Here is a 16687-nt window from a genome sequence, read left to right as displayed (position 1 = left end):
TACTTTCTTTGGTTTGTCACCTCCCCCTGCTCTTTTCTTGGTAAGTTCTTGAGATAGATACTTAGATGATTGATTTCTACCTTTTCTTCTTTCTCATGTATTTAAATTTATACTTGTATGTATTCATGACCCTTCTTTTCCCTCTGAGCATTGCCTTAACTGCATCTCACAGGTTTTCATATGTTCTGTTTTCATTATCATTCAGTGGAGTGTAATTCTTTTGATTCTCTAATTATTTGAAATTTTATAGCTTAATTTAGAAGTATTTGGGATTTTCCGTTTATCTTTGTGTTACTTCTAGCTTTAGGTCTCAGTGGTCAGAGAATGTACAGTCAGTATGATTTCATTTGTTTGAAATTTGTTAACGTCCCACATGGTCAGCTTTGCATCCTGCGTGTAGCGGTTCTAGGTTGGAGGGTGCATCTCCTCTGTATCCTTGCTGATTTTTGTGTGCCTGTTCTATCAGTTATTAGAATTGTGTGTTTTTATTTCCTATTTTGATTGTGGATTTGTCTATTTCTTTTTAATTCTGTCATTTGAGGCTTTAGTTGTTTTGAGGCTGTATTTTATTTTCTACTGAGAACGTGAGATATTTATATTTTCTTCTGTATTTAAAATTTTTCTTTTTTCTCCCCACAGCATCTCACTCTGACTTACTGAGGTGTGTTTTCCATCACGAGTTTCCCGCTTTGGTTTTCCAGCACTTCTTGAATCAGTGTCTTGATATCTTACATTTTGGGAAAGTCTTGGTCATTATCTCTTAAAATATTACTTCTGATCAGTTCAATCTCTGTTCTCCTCTGAAACTCCAGTTAAATACGATAAAATGTCTGTGTCCATATGCTGGTTATATCCTATTCTCTTGTTTTCCCATCTTTTTCTTTCTCTCTGTGCTTCAGTTTGACATATTTTTTTCTTACCTTTTAAAAAATCCACTAATTATCTCCTCAGCTGAGAGTTTTTCATTTCAGTTATCACATTTCCCAATCTAACCTTATAATTCGATTCTTTTAAAAAATAGTTTTCAGTTCTCTGCTGAAATTCTCCCTATTTTCATCTAACTTTCGGTAATTGTGTTCAAAGATTTCTGATGTGCATATTTTTAACTGCAATATTAATCATATTTAATAATTCAGAAATACTAATCATATTTTCATTGACTACCAGACGTTGTGTATGAAAATTGTAGAAATAAATTTTTCTTCCTTGATGGTGCTGTTTTCCTCTTGATGCTGTTTTTCTGCTCCCTGCAGAGAGCTAGGCTGGGACCACGTCCTTGAATCTGATCAGAGGCTGAGTTGATTGATGGAGGTTCAGTCTTACTGGGAGCTTTTCCTCTGCTGCTGTAGTCCTGTCAGGGTGAGGAGGGGTCTCAGATAAAACTGGGGTGTTTCCTAGACCCTCAACACCCGAGACCCTGAACTCAGGCCCCGCAGGACCCAGTAGGCTCAGGTTCTCCATCCTCAGGATCCCACGTACCAGACTCCTGTGCCCTCTCCTGAGGACCTCAGACCGTCAAGTCCTTGTAGCCTTGGTAGCTGTTGGAAGCTTTCACACAGATTTAAAAAAATCATCCATAATTTCTAGTTGTTTGTCTTCAGCAAGTTGTCCATCATTCTGACTTTAATAATGGATCTTTTAAGTCTGTAGATAGTCTTCTTTCACGTATCAGGTATTTTCCTGTCATTTCCTTGAATTTCTCACCTGTATTAAAAAAATGTCATCTCTACCTTTAGGTTCAATTTTTGATCATTGTTTTTTATTTTTATTTTTTTAACATCTTTATTGAAGTATAATTGCTTTACAATGGAGTGTTAGTTTCTGCTTTATAACAAAGTGAATCAGATATACATATACATATATCCTCATATCCCCTCCCTCTTGCGTCTCCCTCCCACCCTCCCTATCCCATGCCTCTAGGCGGTCACAAAGCACCGAGCTGATCTCCCTGTGCTATGCGGCTGCTTCCCACTAGCTTTCTATCTTACATTTGGTAGTGTATATATGTCAGTGCTACTCTTTCACCTCGCCCCAGCTTACCCTTCCCCCTCCCCGTGTCCTCAAGTCCATTCTCTACGTCTGCGTCTTCATTCCTGTCCTGTGCCTAGGTTCTTCAGAACCATTTTTAAAAAAATTCCATATATATGTGTTAGCATATGGTATTTGTTTTTCTCTTTCTGACTTACTTCACTCTGTATGACAGACTCTAGGTCCATATGCCTCACTACAAATAACTCAATTTCATTTCTTTTTATGGCTGAGTAATATTCCATCCTATATATGTGCCATGTCTTCTTTATCCATTCATCTGTCGATGGACACTTAGGTTGCTTCCATGTCCTGGCTATTCCATGTCCTGGCTAGTCATGTACACTGGGGTACATGACTCTTTTTGAATTATGAACACTGGGGTACATGACCTTTTTGGAATTATGGTTTTCTCAGGGTATATGCCCAGGAGTGGGATTGCTGGGTCATACGGTAGTTCTATTTTTAGCTTTTTAAGAAACCTCCATACTGTTCTCCATAGTGGCTGTATCAATTTACATTCCCACCAACAGTGCAAGAGGGTTCCCTTTTCTCCACACCCTCTTCAGCATTAATTGTTTGTAGATTTTAAGATGATGGCCATTCTGACTGGTGTGAGATGATATCTCATTGTAGTTTTGATTGCATTTCTCTAATGATGAGGGATGTTGAGCATCCTTTCATGTGTTTGTTGGCCATCTGTATATCTTCTTTGGAGAAATGACTGTTTAGGTCTTCTGCCCATGTTTTGATTGGGTTGTTTGTTTTTTGATATTGAGCTGCATGAGTTATTTGTAAATTTGGAGATTAATCCTTTGTCAGTTGCAAATATTTGCAAATATGTTTGCTTTTATTTGTTTGCTTTTATTTCCATTTCTCTAGGAGGTGGGTCCAAAAAGATCTTGCTGTGATTCATGTCATAGAGTGTTCTGCCTATGTTTTCCTCTAAGATTTTGATAGTGTCTGGCCTTACATTTAGGTCTTTAATCCATTTTGAGTTTATTTTTGTGTATGGTGTTAGGGAGTGTTCTAATTTCATTCTTTTACATGTAGCTTTCCAGTTTTCCCAGCACCACTTACTGAAGAGTCTGTCTTTTCTCCACTGTATATTCTTGCCTCCTTTATCAAAGATAAGGTGACCAAATGTCCGTATATTTATCTCTGGGCTTTCTATCCTGTTCCATTGATCTATATTTCTGTTTTTGTGCCAGTACTCTACTGTCTTGATTACTGTAGGTTCGTAGTGTAGTCTGAAGTCCAGGGGCCTGATTCCTCCAGCTCCGTTTTTCTTTCTCAAGATTGCTTTGGCTATTCGGGGTCTTTTGTGTGTTCATACACATTGTGAAATTTTCTGTTCTAGTTCTGTGAAAAATGCCAGTGGTAGTTTGATAGGGATTGCATTGAATCTGTAGACTGCTTTGGGTAGTATAGTCATTTTCACAATGTTGATTCTTCCAATCCAAGAACATGGTATATCTCTCCATCTGTTTGTATCATCTTTAATTTCTTTCATCACTGTCATAGTTTTCTGCATACAGGTCTTTTGTCTCCTTAAGTAGGTTTATTCCTAGATATTTTATTATTTTTGTTGCAGTGGTAAATGGGAGTGTTTTCTTAATTTCACTTTAAGATTTTTCATCAGTAGTGTATAGAAATGCAAGAGATTTCTGTGCATTAATTTTGTATCCTGTTACTTTCCCATATTCATTGATTAGCTCTAGTAGTTTTCTGGTAGCATCTTTGGGATTCTCTATGTATAGTATCATGTCATTTGCAAACAGTGACAGTTGTACTTATTTTCTGATTTGGATTCCTTTTATTTCTGTTTCTTCTCTGATTGCGTTGGCTAAAACGTCCAAAACTATGTTGAATAATAGTGGTGAGAGTGGGCAAACTTGTCTTGTTCCTGATCTTTAGTGGAAATGGTTTCAGTTTTTCACCATTGAGGATAATGTTGGCTGTGGATTTGTCATATATGGCCTTTATTATGTTGAGAAAAGTTCCCTCTATGCCTACTTTCTGGAGGGTTTTTATCATAAATGGGTGTTGAATTCTGTTGAAAGCTTTGCCTGCATCTGTTGAGATGATCATATGCTTTTTCTCCTTCAGTTTTTTAATATGCTTTATCACATTGATTGATTTGCATATATTGAAGAACCTTTACATTCCTTGGATAAACCCCACTTGATCATGTTGTACGTTCCTTTTAATGTGCTGTTGGATTCTGTTTGCTAGTATTTTGTTGAGGACTTTTGCATCCATGTTCATCGGTGATATTGGCCTGTAGTTTTCGTTTTTTGTGCTATCTTTGTCTGTTTTTAGTATCAGGGTGATGGTGGCCTTGTAGAATGAGTTGGAGAGTGTTCCTCCCTCTACTATATTTTGGAAGAGTTTGAGAAGGATAGGTGTTGGCTCTTCTCTAAATGTTTGATAGAATTTGCCTGTGAAGCCATCTGGTCCCAGGCTTTTGTTTGTTGGAAAATTTTTAATCACAGTTTCAATTTTAGTGCTTGTGATTGGTCTGTGTACATTTTCTATTTCTTCCTGGATCAGTCTCGGAAGGCTGTGCTTTTCTAAGAATTTGTCAATATCTTCCAGGTTGTCCAATTTTTTGGCATATGGTTGCTTGTAGTAATCTCTCATGATCTTTTGTATTTCTGCAGTGTCAGTGGTTCCTTCTCCTTTTTCATTTCTAATTCTACTGATTTGAGTCTTCTCTCTTTTTTTTCTTGATGAGTCTGGCTAGTGGTTTATCAATGTTTTTTATTATCTCAAAGAACCAGCTTTTAGTTTTATTGATCTTTGCTATTGTTTCCTTCATTTATTTAAATGATACATTAAACACAATGGACTTAAATGAAATGTCCTATAAATATCAATTATTTCTGGTCTGATCTTATGATTTCTTTCCTTCTGCTAACTTTTGGATTTTTTTTTTTGTTCTTCTTTCTCTAATTGCTTTAGGTGTAAGGTTAGGTTGTTTATTTGAGATTTTTCTTGTTTCTTGAGGTAGGATTGTATTGCTATAAACTTCCCACTTAGAACTGCTTTTGCTGCATCCAATAGGTTTTGGGTTGTCATGTTTTCATTGTCATTTGTTTCTAGATATTTTTTGATTCCTCTCTGATATATTCAGTCATCTCTTGGCTATTCAGTAGTGTATTGTGTGGCCTCCATGTGCTTGTATGTTTCACAGATTTTTTTTTCCTGTAATTGATGTCTAGTCTCATAACATTGTGGTTGGAAAATATACATGATATGATTTCAATTTTCTTAAATTTACCAAGGCTTGATTTGTGACCCAATATATGATCTATCCTGGAAACTGTTCCTTGAGCACTTGAGAAGAAAGTGTATTCTGTTGTTTTTGAATGGAATGTCATATAAATATCAATTAAGTCCATCTTGTTTAATGTATCATTTAAAGCTTGTGTTTCCTTATTTATTTTCATTTTGGATGATCTGTCCATTGGTGAAAGTGGGGTGTTAAAGTCCCCTACTAAGAATGTGTTACTGTTGATTTCCCCTTTTATGCCTGTTAGCATTTGCCTTATGTATTGAGGTGCAACCCTTACGTTGGGTACATAAATATTTACCATTGTTATATCATCTTCTTGGATTGATCCCTTGATTATAATATAGTGTCCTCTTTGTCTTTTGTAATAGTCTTTATTTTATTTTATTTTATTTTTGCGGTATGCGGGCCTTTCACTGTTGTGGCCTCTCCCGTTGCGGAGCACAGGTTCCGGACGCGCAGGCTCAGCAGCCATGGCTCATGGGCCCAGCCGCTCCGCGGCATGTGGGATCTTCCCGGACCAGGGCATGAACCCGTGTCCCCTGCATCGGCAGGCGGACTCTCAACACCTGCGCCACCAGGGAAGCCCAATAATAGTCTTTATTTTAGAGTCTATTTTGTCTGAGATGAGAATTGCTACTCCAGCTTTCTTTTGATTTCCATTTCCATGAAATATCTTTTTCCATCCCCTCTATCTCAAGTCTGTATGTGTCCCTAGGTCTGAAGTGGCTCTCTTTTAGACAACATATGTACAGGTCTTGTTTTTGTATCCCTTCAGCCAGTCTATGTCTTTTGGTTAGAGCATTTAATCCATTTACATTTAAGGTAGTTATTGATATGTATGTTCCTATTACCATTTTTTAATTGTTTTGGGTTTGTTATTGTAGGTCTTTTCCTTCTCTTGTGTTTCCTGCCTAGAGAAGTTCCTTTAGCATTTGTTGTAAAGCTGGTTTGGTGGTGCTGAATTTTCTTAGCTTTTACTTGTCTGTAAAGGTTTTATTTAATTTCTCTGTTGAATGTGAATGAGATCCTTGCTGGGTAGAGTAATCTTGGTTGTAGGTTTTTCCCTTTCATCACTTTAATTATGTCTTGCCACTCCTTTTTGGCTTGCAGAGTTTTTGCTGAAAGATCAGCTGCTAACATTATGGGGATTCCCTTGTATGTTATTTGTTGCTTTTTCCTTGCTGCTTTTAATACTTTTTCTCTGTATTTAATTTTTGATAGTTTAATTAATATGTGTCTTGGCATGTTTCTCCTTGGATTTACCCTGTATGAGAGTCTCTGCACTTCCTGGACTTGATTATTTCCTTTCTCATATTATGAGAGTTTTCAACTATAATCTCTTCAAATATTTTCTCAGTCCCCTTTTTTTTCCTCTTCTTCTTCTGGCACCCCTATAATTTGAATGTTGGTGAATTTAATGTTGTCCCAGAGGTCTCTGAGACTGTCCTCAATTATTTTCATTCTTTTTACTTTGTTCTGCTCTGCGGTAGGGGGATATTTCCACTATTTTATCTTCCAGGTCACTTCACCGTTCTGCCTCAGTTATTCTGCTATTGATTCCTTGTAGAGAATTTTTGATTTCATTTATTGTGTTGTTCATCCTTGTTTGTTCACTGTTTAGTTCTTCTAGGACCTTGTTAAACGTTTCTTGTTATTTTCTCCATTCTGTTTCCAAGATTTTGGATATCTTTACTATCATTATTCTGAATTCGTTTTCAGGTAGACTGCCTATTTCCTCTTCATTTGTTTGGTCTGGTGGGTTTTTATCTTGCTCCTTCATCTGCTGTGTGTTTCTCTGGTCTTTTCATTTTGCTTATCTTACTGTGTTTGGGGTCTCCTTTTTGCAGGCTGCAGGTTCATAGTTCCCATTGTTTTTGGTGTCTGTCCCCAGTGGCTAAGGTTGGTTCAGTGGGTTGTGTAAGCTTCCTGGTGGAGGGTACTGGTGTCTGTCTTCTGGTGGATGAGGCTGGATCTTGTCTTTCTGGTGGGAGGACCACATCGGGTGGTGTGTTTTGGGGTGTCCATGACCTTATTATGATTTTAGTCATCCTCTCTGCTAATGGGTGGGGTTGTTTTTCTGTCATGCTAGTTGTTTGGCATAGAGCGTCCAGCACTGTAGCTTGCTGGTCATAGAGTGGAGCTGCGTCTTAGCATTGAGATGGAAATCTCTGGGAGAACTTTTGCCATTTGATATTATGTGGAGCTGGGAGGTCTCTGGTGGACCAATGATCTGAACTCGGCTCTCCCATCTCAGAGGCTTAGGCCTGACATCGAGCCGGAACACCAAGAACCTGTCAGCCACATGGCTCAGAAGAAAAGAGAGAAAAAAATAGAAAGAAAGAAAGAAGAGAGCAACCAAACCAAAAAACAAATCCACCAATGATAACAAGCAATAAAAACTATACTGTAAAAAAACGAAAAAAGAACAAAAGAAAACAAAGAGAACCGTAGGACAAACGGTAAAAGCAAAGCTATACAGACAAAATTACACAAAGAAGCATACACATACACACTCACAAAAAGAGAAAACGGAAAAAAATATGTTGCTATATATAAGAAAAAACAGAAGAGAATAACCAAATCAGTAAACAAATCCACCAATGATAATAAGCTCTAAATATTAAACTAAGGTAAACATGAGGCCAGAAACCAGTCAGTCGCAGACAGCAAATCCCAAGTCTACAGTTGCTCCCAAAGTCCACTGCCTCAATTTTGGGATGATTCGTTGTCTATTCAGCTATTCCACAGATGCAGGGTACATCAAGTTGATTGTGGGGATTTAATCCACTGCTCCTGAGGCTGCTGGGAGAAACTTCCCTCTTCTTTGTTTGCAAAGCTCCTGTGGTTCAGCTTTGGATTTGGTCCCACCTCTGCATGTAGGTCACCTGAGGACCTCTGTTCTTCACTCAGACAGGACGGGGTTAAAGGAGCAGCTGCTTCGGGAGCTCTGGCTCACTCAGGCCGGGCGGAGGGAGGGGTACGGATGCGGGGCAAGCCTGCAGCAGCAGAGGCCGGCGTGACGTTGCACCAGCCTGAGGTGCGCCGTGTGTTCTCCCGGGGATGTTGTCCCTGGATCACGGGACCCTGGCAGTGGTGGGCTGCACAGGCTTCTTGGTGGCTGCAGCAGCAACCTTAGCGTCTCATGCCCGTCTGTGGTGTCTGTGCTGATAGCTGCGGCTCGTGCCCGTCTCTGGAGCTTGTTTAGGCGGTGCTCCGAATCCCCTCTCCTCGTGTACCCCAAACCAATGGTCTGTTGCCTCTTAGGCAGTTCCAGACTTTTCCCCAGAATCCCTCCTGGCTAGCTGTGGTGCACTGGCCCCATTCAGGCTGTGTTCACACAGCCAACCCCAGTCCTGTCCCTGGGATCTGACCTCCGAACCCCGAGCCGCAGCTCCCAGGCCCGCCCATCCCGGCAGGTGAGCAGACAAGCCTCTCGGGCTGGTGAGTGCTGGTCGGCACCGATCCTCTGTGCGGGAATCTCTCTGCTTTGCCCCCTGCACCCCTGTGGCTGCGTTCTCCTCCATGGCTCCGAAGCTCCCCCCTCTGCCACCCGCAGTCTCTGCCCACGAAGGAGCTTCCTAGTGTGTGGAAACCTTTCCTCCTTCACAGCTCCCTCCCACTGGTGCAGGTCCCATCCCTATTCTTTTGTCTCTGTTTTTACTTTTTTCTTTTGCCCTACCCAGGTACGTGGGGAGTTTCTTGCCTTGTGGGAGGTCTGAGGTCTTCTGCCAGCATCCAGTAGGTGTTCTGTAGGAGTTGTTCCACATGTAGATGTAGTTTTGATATATTTCTGGGGAGGAAGGTGATCTCCACATCTTATTCCTCTGTCATCTTGAAGGTCTAGCTCTATTCATTTATCTTGAGTTCTCCCTTTCATGTTGGAGAGTTTGCTTAACTGTCTGTTGAGGTGAAGAATGAGGCACTGAAGCCTGATAGGATGTTTTTCATGTGCAGGGAGCTTATCGGGACTCTGTTTCCATCAGTGGTTCTCAGCTGAGGGGGAGTTTGTCCCCTGGGGCATTTGGCAAGGTCTGGAGCCATTTCTTGTTGTCACAGCTGGTGAGATGCTCCCAACCAGGAATGTTCCTAAACACCCTGTGATGTACAGGACAGCCTCCCCTAACATATAGCTCTGGCCCCAAATGTCGAGAAGCTGTCCTTCATTTAGGAGAGACGAAATAGGATGGACGCAATTGTTGGACGTCATGTTTAGGGCTAGAAACAGGGGATCTCAAACCCCCTAGTTGGCCATGGCTAACGCCAGCGTGTCTCAGGTCGTCAGCTATAGATGTCAAATGGGGACAATGCACAGCTTCTCGTGGCCAGAGCTCGGCTGAAATCCTTGCAGAGTCTTTTACCCCGTGCATGTGTGAGCCTCCGATTCTTGCTGCCCTTGCCAGCTGGGGCCTTCCTACACCTTCTGCTCCACAGACCTGTGTGTTTCCTCTTGGCCTGTCTTTAACTACCTCTTACGTTTGATGGGGACACAGGAGAGAGAAGCGGCCTGGTCTAGTCCTCTCACGATGGACCTTTGTGTCCCTGTCCTGTTTTCCATCCTTTCCTGTGGAGGTGCCCCCCACCCCAGCGCCCCTGTCAGGTCGGGGAGGGCACTGAGGAGTCCAGAGTCAGAGGACATGTGGTGGAGACTTGAGCAACTACTTGTGTTACATTCACTCCACTGAGCGAGAGCTCTTACCAAACAGCTGCTGCCGCCTTCTTCTCGGGCAAGGACCTCTGCAAGGGGTGCTAAAGCCCACGGAATTTTTGTGTGGAACTGCTTTTCTAATTCCTGACATTACACATGTACACACACACGCACACGCACACACATATACACACACATGGATATAGTCAATTATATGAACGATTCAGCTATGCAAAGCCTTTTCAAAGCAGCTTTGGTTCTGTCACTGGAACACAATTAAAGCCACACTCTGCGGAGGCCAGGTCACTCCTTATTCCATGAAGCCTCTGGAATTAACACAGTGAAGTCGTCAGCAAACTTACTGGGTGAGCCTGTAGAGCACACATTCAAACGACAAATGATCAGCAATATAGAAGTGCTCCCGGTTTGCCCCATCCTGTAAAATTGAACACTTTCCAGTTCTCTATCAAAAACGAGAAAACAAAAATCCCAAACACTCAGAGCCCCTCAGAGCGTGGAATGCACTTTTTGGTCTCCTATTTTCTAGTTGTTTAGCTTAGTTTCATCGGGAGGAATTAAATTAGGATAACTGGCTGGCGCCTAGCTCTCCTCTTCAGCAGCTGTAACCATGACAACAGGATGCCCTCAGTAAGCACTTACACACACGAGGTACTTGGCTTAATCCTTAGGACAATCCCGCAGGGGATTCTGCTTTCTTCACACTGCAGATGAAGAAACAAACTTTGACGGATAAGATAACTTTCCAGGGTAAACATGGAATCACAGGAGAGCTGCTATGGGGGCAAAGCTGGATCTTGTCCCCTTTGCTGCCACCGCTGCCCAGTGGGCAGGTACTGAGGGGGACAGGGCCACCCTCTCTGCTTGGAGCTGGGATACTCCAGCCGTGTCTCTCACACGTCCTTCCCTCTGTTGTTCATTCTTTCCAGCTCCTGCTGTTGACCTAGCTGCGGTCTGCAACCTCACCCTCTATGATTTAACTGTTTTCTTTCCATTTACATGTAAGTATCAGCATTACAGGGACCATATAGGAAAGGTGGAGTTTGCACTCAGCAAATAAGTAGCAGATTTTGCGTGGAACGGAATTTGACTCTTCTGAATAAATTTTCTCATGAAGAAATTTATTTGCAAAGTCCCTGCCTTGGGAAGGATACGCGCTGTGCCCAGAGAAAAGTTGCCATGTCCTCGTTTCCATGTCCTCAGGAGGGAAGCTGGGCCAGATGCTGAACCTCATGGGCGCTGGACGCCTCCGCTCCCTGGGCCGCATCCTGGCCAACCTGACCTTCTGTGTCCTACTGACCGTCTTCCAGGGCCTGACCTCCGCCACCTGCCTGGAGGCGATCTCACAGGCCCTCATGCGGAAGAACAGCTTCTTGGCCAGTAAGTATTCAGTGAACACACATGCTCATAAAGGCAATATTTGCATATTTCTCCCCAAATGTGTCTTATCACCAATAGAAAACAGTGCTTTCTGAGTAAAATGAACAAAGCAGAACTGGTCCCCTTGAGTTGGTGAAAAGATGGGCCTCGTACGTCATCCGAGGCCCAGTGCTATTCCCTGCATCCATGTTTACCAGTTTACGGGACTAGTTTACCAGTTTATGGTTAAATCTCATGTGATAGGTTATATTTTTCTTGATTAAAGCTGTACTCTGATTTCTTCCATCCCTTTTATTTTTATCAGGTATATCTGGATGTCCTAGGGTCAGGGGAGAAGAGACAGTGGCCAGTTCAAGTCTTTCAATCAGTTGTTCACTTATTCAACATAAATATGATGTATTCCTTTTGAATAAACAGTGAATTGTTTTTATTTGGCTTTGTATTAGTTTGCTAAGGCTGGTGTGACAAAGAATTGCAGACTAAGTGGCTTAAACAGCATACATTTACTTTCTCATAATTCTGGAGTCCAAGTGTGGGCAGGCCTGGCTCCCCCCCGAGGCCTCTGTCCTCGACATATGGATGGTTGTCTGCTCCCTCATCTTCCCTCTGTGCGTGTGTGTGTCTGCACTTCCCTGTCTTCTAAGTACACCAGTCATGCTGGATTAGAGCACATCCCGTGACCTCATTTTCAGTTGGTCACCTCTGTAAACACTAAATCTCCCAATAAGGTCACATTGTGAAGTGCTAGGGGTGAGGACTTCTACTTGTGAATTTGGGGAGGGCAGAATTCAGCCCACAAGCAGCTTTGTACATGAAATGCGAAGAATTCCTGTGGCAGAACACAGAATCCAAAGACATCGGTTCTTAGGGACATCTGTAATCACAGACAAGGAAATCCTATTATTTGTGCAGCCTCATGTAATTTTTCAAGTCCTGCAAAAATGCAAAACAAGTAATTTCTTTGTGTTAATGACACCACTGTGTGTTTTTGTTAAAATAAAAAAGAGGATTTTTAATTTTAGGAGGGAGTTGGGAATTGGGAGGCCTTAGTGCTACCTCAGCGCCGAGGGCTTGTGTCACACAGAAAATCAGCCTCCCCTCCCTGGGGTGCGGCCCCTTTCTCAACGGGGGCACTGAGCTGAGTGTCCTGGGGCTTCCGGTCAGACCCATGCTGATGTGGTGTGAGCCGCTCCTAGGTTGTGCTGACCCCTTGTTTGTCCTTTTCTGACCTTAGGTATCATTTTTAACAGTTCCTCAGCAGGTAAGAACCTCAGCTCAGAATCTCTCCAGCTGCCACCCCAGGTTACGTACAGCATCCGGACCAGCATTTTGTACAGGTTGAGGACGGATCTGGTGCAAAACCCTTTCTGGAAGTTCCACCCTCAGAGCCTCCCAGCCAATGGGTTCAAGTATAACTACATCTTTGTCCCGTTGCAAGACATGATCGAAAGAGCTATCATCTCAGTGCAGACAGATGGGGCAGGAGGCCCTGAACCTGGCCGTGCAGGTGCAGGCCATCCCGTACCCGTGTCACACCAGCCACCTGTGAGTACTCGGTGGGACCGAGCTCCTGAGGGCCTCCGACAGTGGGAGAGGCCCTGCGTTTGGAAACCAGGTGGAGAAAAATCCTGGAGCTTTTGTATAGCCATTGCACCAAAGAGCATTTAGAGACGATCCATTCTCCTTTTTAATTTCCTAAGGCTGAGCCATCCAGATAGAAGAACAATTGTGGAGATAATGTGGTCAGTTAGATTTGACACCAGGCACCTGTAGCTTCAGACACCCTTGAGAATAAATTTGACGAATAATATTCACGGGGGATTCCTCCCATCTGAACTAGGGAATCAGAGGAAGCTTATTTCCTCTTCAGCCCAAATCCTTACAGTTTGGGCCTGTGCCACCCACATGCAGGGATGGAGGGATTCCCAGAGGCCTGGGGCGGGTGACCTCGTAGGTCGCGTCATCCGAGAACACGAGTTGAATTGGGTGATTCAGCGGGTGACTGCAGCTCCGACACCCTCAGGGTGAGAGTGAGGGGAAGCTCAGTTGAAGGGACTTGGGGCAGCGCTCACCCTTGGGACGTCCTTCCGTGTAAGATGCTTCGGAGCCGAGACCCGGGCAATGTTCCGGGCGGTGCTGTGTTCAGAAAGGGGTGCATTCACGAGCCCCCTCCTCCCTGACTTTCCCAGACGGGTCAGCAAGCAGGACTGGGCAAGAGGAGGATGACAGCACACCCTGCCCTCGGCTGGGGAGCCGCACTCTTCTGTGCGTGACTCCGGCACAGGCTGGTGGGAGGACACAGCCCAGACGTGAGCCTGAGGGTCCCTGATTCACCCCTTCCCGTGCCGGGGAGGGCGGTGGAGACACAGGACCTGCATCAGCCCGCTGGCCCGAGGTTCGGGGTGGGGAGAAAGCTTCAGTCCTTCTCAGCAGTAGCCCCCCCCCCCCCGCATAGTCCTGGGCCCGGGATCAGGGTCCTGGGGGCGGGGGTGGATGGAGGGAGAAGGGCAGGAGGCAGAGCCGGGGTGATGTGGGGAGGGGCTGGGGGTTGGTCACCACCCTGCACTGGCACCGGAGTCATGCATCTCAAGAGACAAAAACAAAAGCTGAGTCACTTTTTTCTTTTTTAGAGTCCATATGTATGTGTTAACGCATACAGTATTTGTTTTTCTCTTTCTGACTTACTTCACTCTGTATGACAGACTCTAGGTCCATCCACCTCACTACAAATAACTCAGTTTTGTTTCCTTTTATGGCTGACTAATATTCCATTGTATATATGTGCCACATCTTCTTTATCCACTCATCTTCTGATGGACACTTAGGTTGCTTCCATGTCCTGGCTGTTGTAAATAGAGCTGCAGTGAACATTGTGGTACATGACTCTTTTTGAATTATGGTTTTCTCAGGGCATATGCCAAGTAGTGGGATTGCTGGGTAAAATGGGTCTGAGGAACCTAGGGGCAGGACAGGAATAAAGACACAGATGTAGAGAATGGACTTGAGTACATGGGGTGGGGGAAGGGTAAGCTGTGACAAAGTGAGAGAGTGGCATGGACATATATACACTACCAAAAGTAAAATAGCTAGTGGGAAGCAGCCTTATAGCACAGGGAGATCAGCTCGGTGCTTTGTGACCACCTAGAGGGGTGGGATAGGGAGGGTGGGAGGGAGGGAGACGCAAGAGGGAAGAGATATGGGAACATATGTATATGTATGACTGATTCACTTTGTTACAGAGCAGAAACTAACACTCCATTGTAAAGCAATTATACTCCAACAAAGAGGTGTTAAAAAAAAAAAGCTGATTCCTCCACATGGCTGTCCCTGTATGTGGGATTTTGATACAACAGGCTCATCCTTTTCTGTCTGACGTGGCTAATAGAGACAAGCCACCGGAGGAACACTGTTAATAAGAGTTATTAAAAATGCAAGTCAGGGATTTGCCACCTTCAGAAAAAGACGTGGAGACAACGAAATGTTTATGAAGATCAGAGTCACCTTTTGAAAAGGTTTAAACAAATGAGAATGTTGGATTTCCTAATTTCCAAGTTTATTGACGGGCTTCTGTTTGGGTTCCAGAGTAGGGATAAATACACGGAAGAATCTGGGGCATGTTTGTTGGATTCATGCTGACCTGATAACAGGGCGGTGACAGACAGTCCTATTTCTGAGGTCACTTAGACATCCTGGATTTAATGTATTTCTCCTTTCAGTGTTAGTTTTGTAAACAAATGGTTATCAAAAGTTGAGAAAGTAGAGAAAAAAGGCATACTTCATACCCTCTTCTAAAGCATCAGTTGTTTTTTGTTTGTTTGTTTGGTGACCATTTTTCCCTTCCGTGACCTTGAACTCATGACATCTTGCTAAGAGAGAAAGTTTTTGGGCTGTTTTTTCATTTGAAGCCATTTATGGAGTGTTTGCTATGTGTCATGTATGCACGTGACTGTCATACTTGGTGGTGAAAAAGGTGTCGTCCTTGCCTTCTGGGAGCTTGCAGACCAGGGGTTACCAGGACCGTATGAGCCTGGAGAACCGCAGTCACCCTCCCCTGTGGGATTCCCCAGGGATGGGAGTCACAGGACCTCTCGCCGCCCATTTGGGAAGTTGGTGGAGGGGCACACGCGTCCACGTCAGACACCAGTCTCTTCCCTAAGGTCCGAGGGAGGATTTGAGGTCGAGCAGAGCACTTGTGTTCCTCTCCCTCTCCCTCATCCCCTCCTTCTGTGGTTAGTCTACCTTCAACATGCTTCCTCCTTCAGCATTTTAAAAATTCACTTGGTGCACACATAGTTTCATTATTTTCTTGTTCTGTTGATACTTTTTTCAAAGGACCACACATGGACTTTATTTATCAATTCTCTTTTTTTGTCTTTTCTAACTTACTTGTTCTGTCTTTATTTTTATTACTTCCTTACTTTTATATACCTTCAATGTGTTATGCTGTTTCTCTGATACCTGAGACCCATGTTTGATACATTATTTTTAGTGTTTTTTTCCTTTAATGTGTGTAGTGACCTAAGGTGATGACTTTTCTTTTCAATCATTATTTCAACTATGTCCCATGGATCTGATATATGACTAAAAGTTCATTGTTTTTCTAGACACTTGCAATATGGGTTTCTGCTGTCTTCTTGACCCAAGAGCTGTTTAAGTGTCTTTTAATTCCCAAGTGGAAATTCTCAGGAATTTTAAGCATGTGAAGTTACTCAACTTACTCATAGTAAGAAAAATTCAAATTAAAACTAGTCTGCGACAGCATTTTAAAAATCAGATTGACAAAATCCAAAAATCGCATCATACCCTAAATTGCCAAATACTGCTAATAAATCCTAATTTGTACATTGCCATCAGAAAATACTGTGTTTATCATTTCCACTTTTTGAATTTATGGCATTTTTCTCTGGCAACTATTATATAATCAACTTTTGTGAATGATTTATGGGCTCTTGAAAAGAAATTTCTGATTTCCTATTTTTATAGTACAGAATTTATCCACATTAACTTTGTTGTTTAGGAATTCTCTGTCCTTATTTGTGTCCACTTCATCTGTGCTGAGCTAAGGTAGATAAACTGTAGTCTCCTGTTACTGGGACATCCCCTTGCTTTTGCCTCTGGTGTTGGCCTTTCGAATCTTGGGGCTGAGTCACTTCGTGCAGAGCCATGAGTAATTGTGTTCTGGGTCTTCCTTAATGCTTTGTGGACGTAATTCTACCTTGCATAAAATTAAATTAATGACCTCTGCTTTTTCCCCCTTTCTTCTCTCTGGATTCACAGTTTGCTTGCCATGCCTTTGCCCATCCTTGCATTTTAAACTT

General features: G+C 43.0%; 1 protein-coding gene across 1 annotated transcript in view; it reads left to right on the top strand.

Moving 5' to 3' along the window:
* The window catches only part of ABCA13 (ATP binding cassette subfamily A member 13), a 260151-nt gene that overhangs the window by 57941 nt on the left and 185523 nt on the right, over nucleotides 1-16687 (top strand). Inside the window, 3 exon segments of the mRNA XM_032642592.1 lie at nucleotides 11193-11369; nucleotides 12604-12845; nucleotides 12847-12914. Coding sequence (XP_032498483.1) covers nucleotides 11193-11369; nucleotides 12604-12845; nucleotides 12847-12914 — 487 coding nt within the window.

The sequence above is a fragment of the Phocoena sinus genome, chromosome 9 (assembly GCF_008692025.1).
Source record: "Phocoena sinus isolate mPhoSin1 chromosome 9, mPhoSin1.pri, whole genome shotgun sequence".
In the NCBI taxonomy this organism is placed as follows: domain Eukaryota; kingdom Metazoa; phylum Chordata; class Mammalia; order Artiodactyla; family Phocoenidae; genus Phocoena; species Phocoena sinus.
This window is presented reverse-complemented; position numbering and strand designations above follow the sequence as displayed.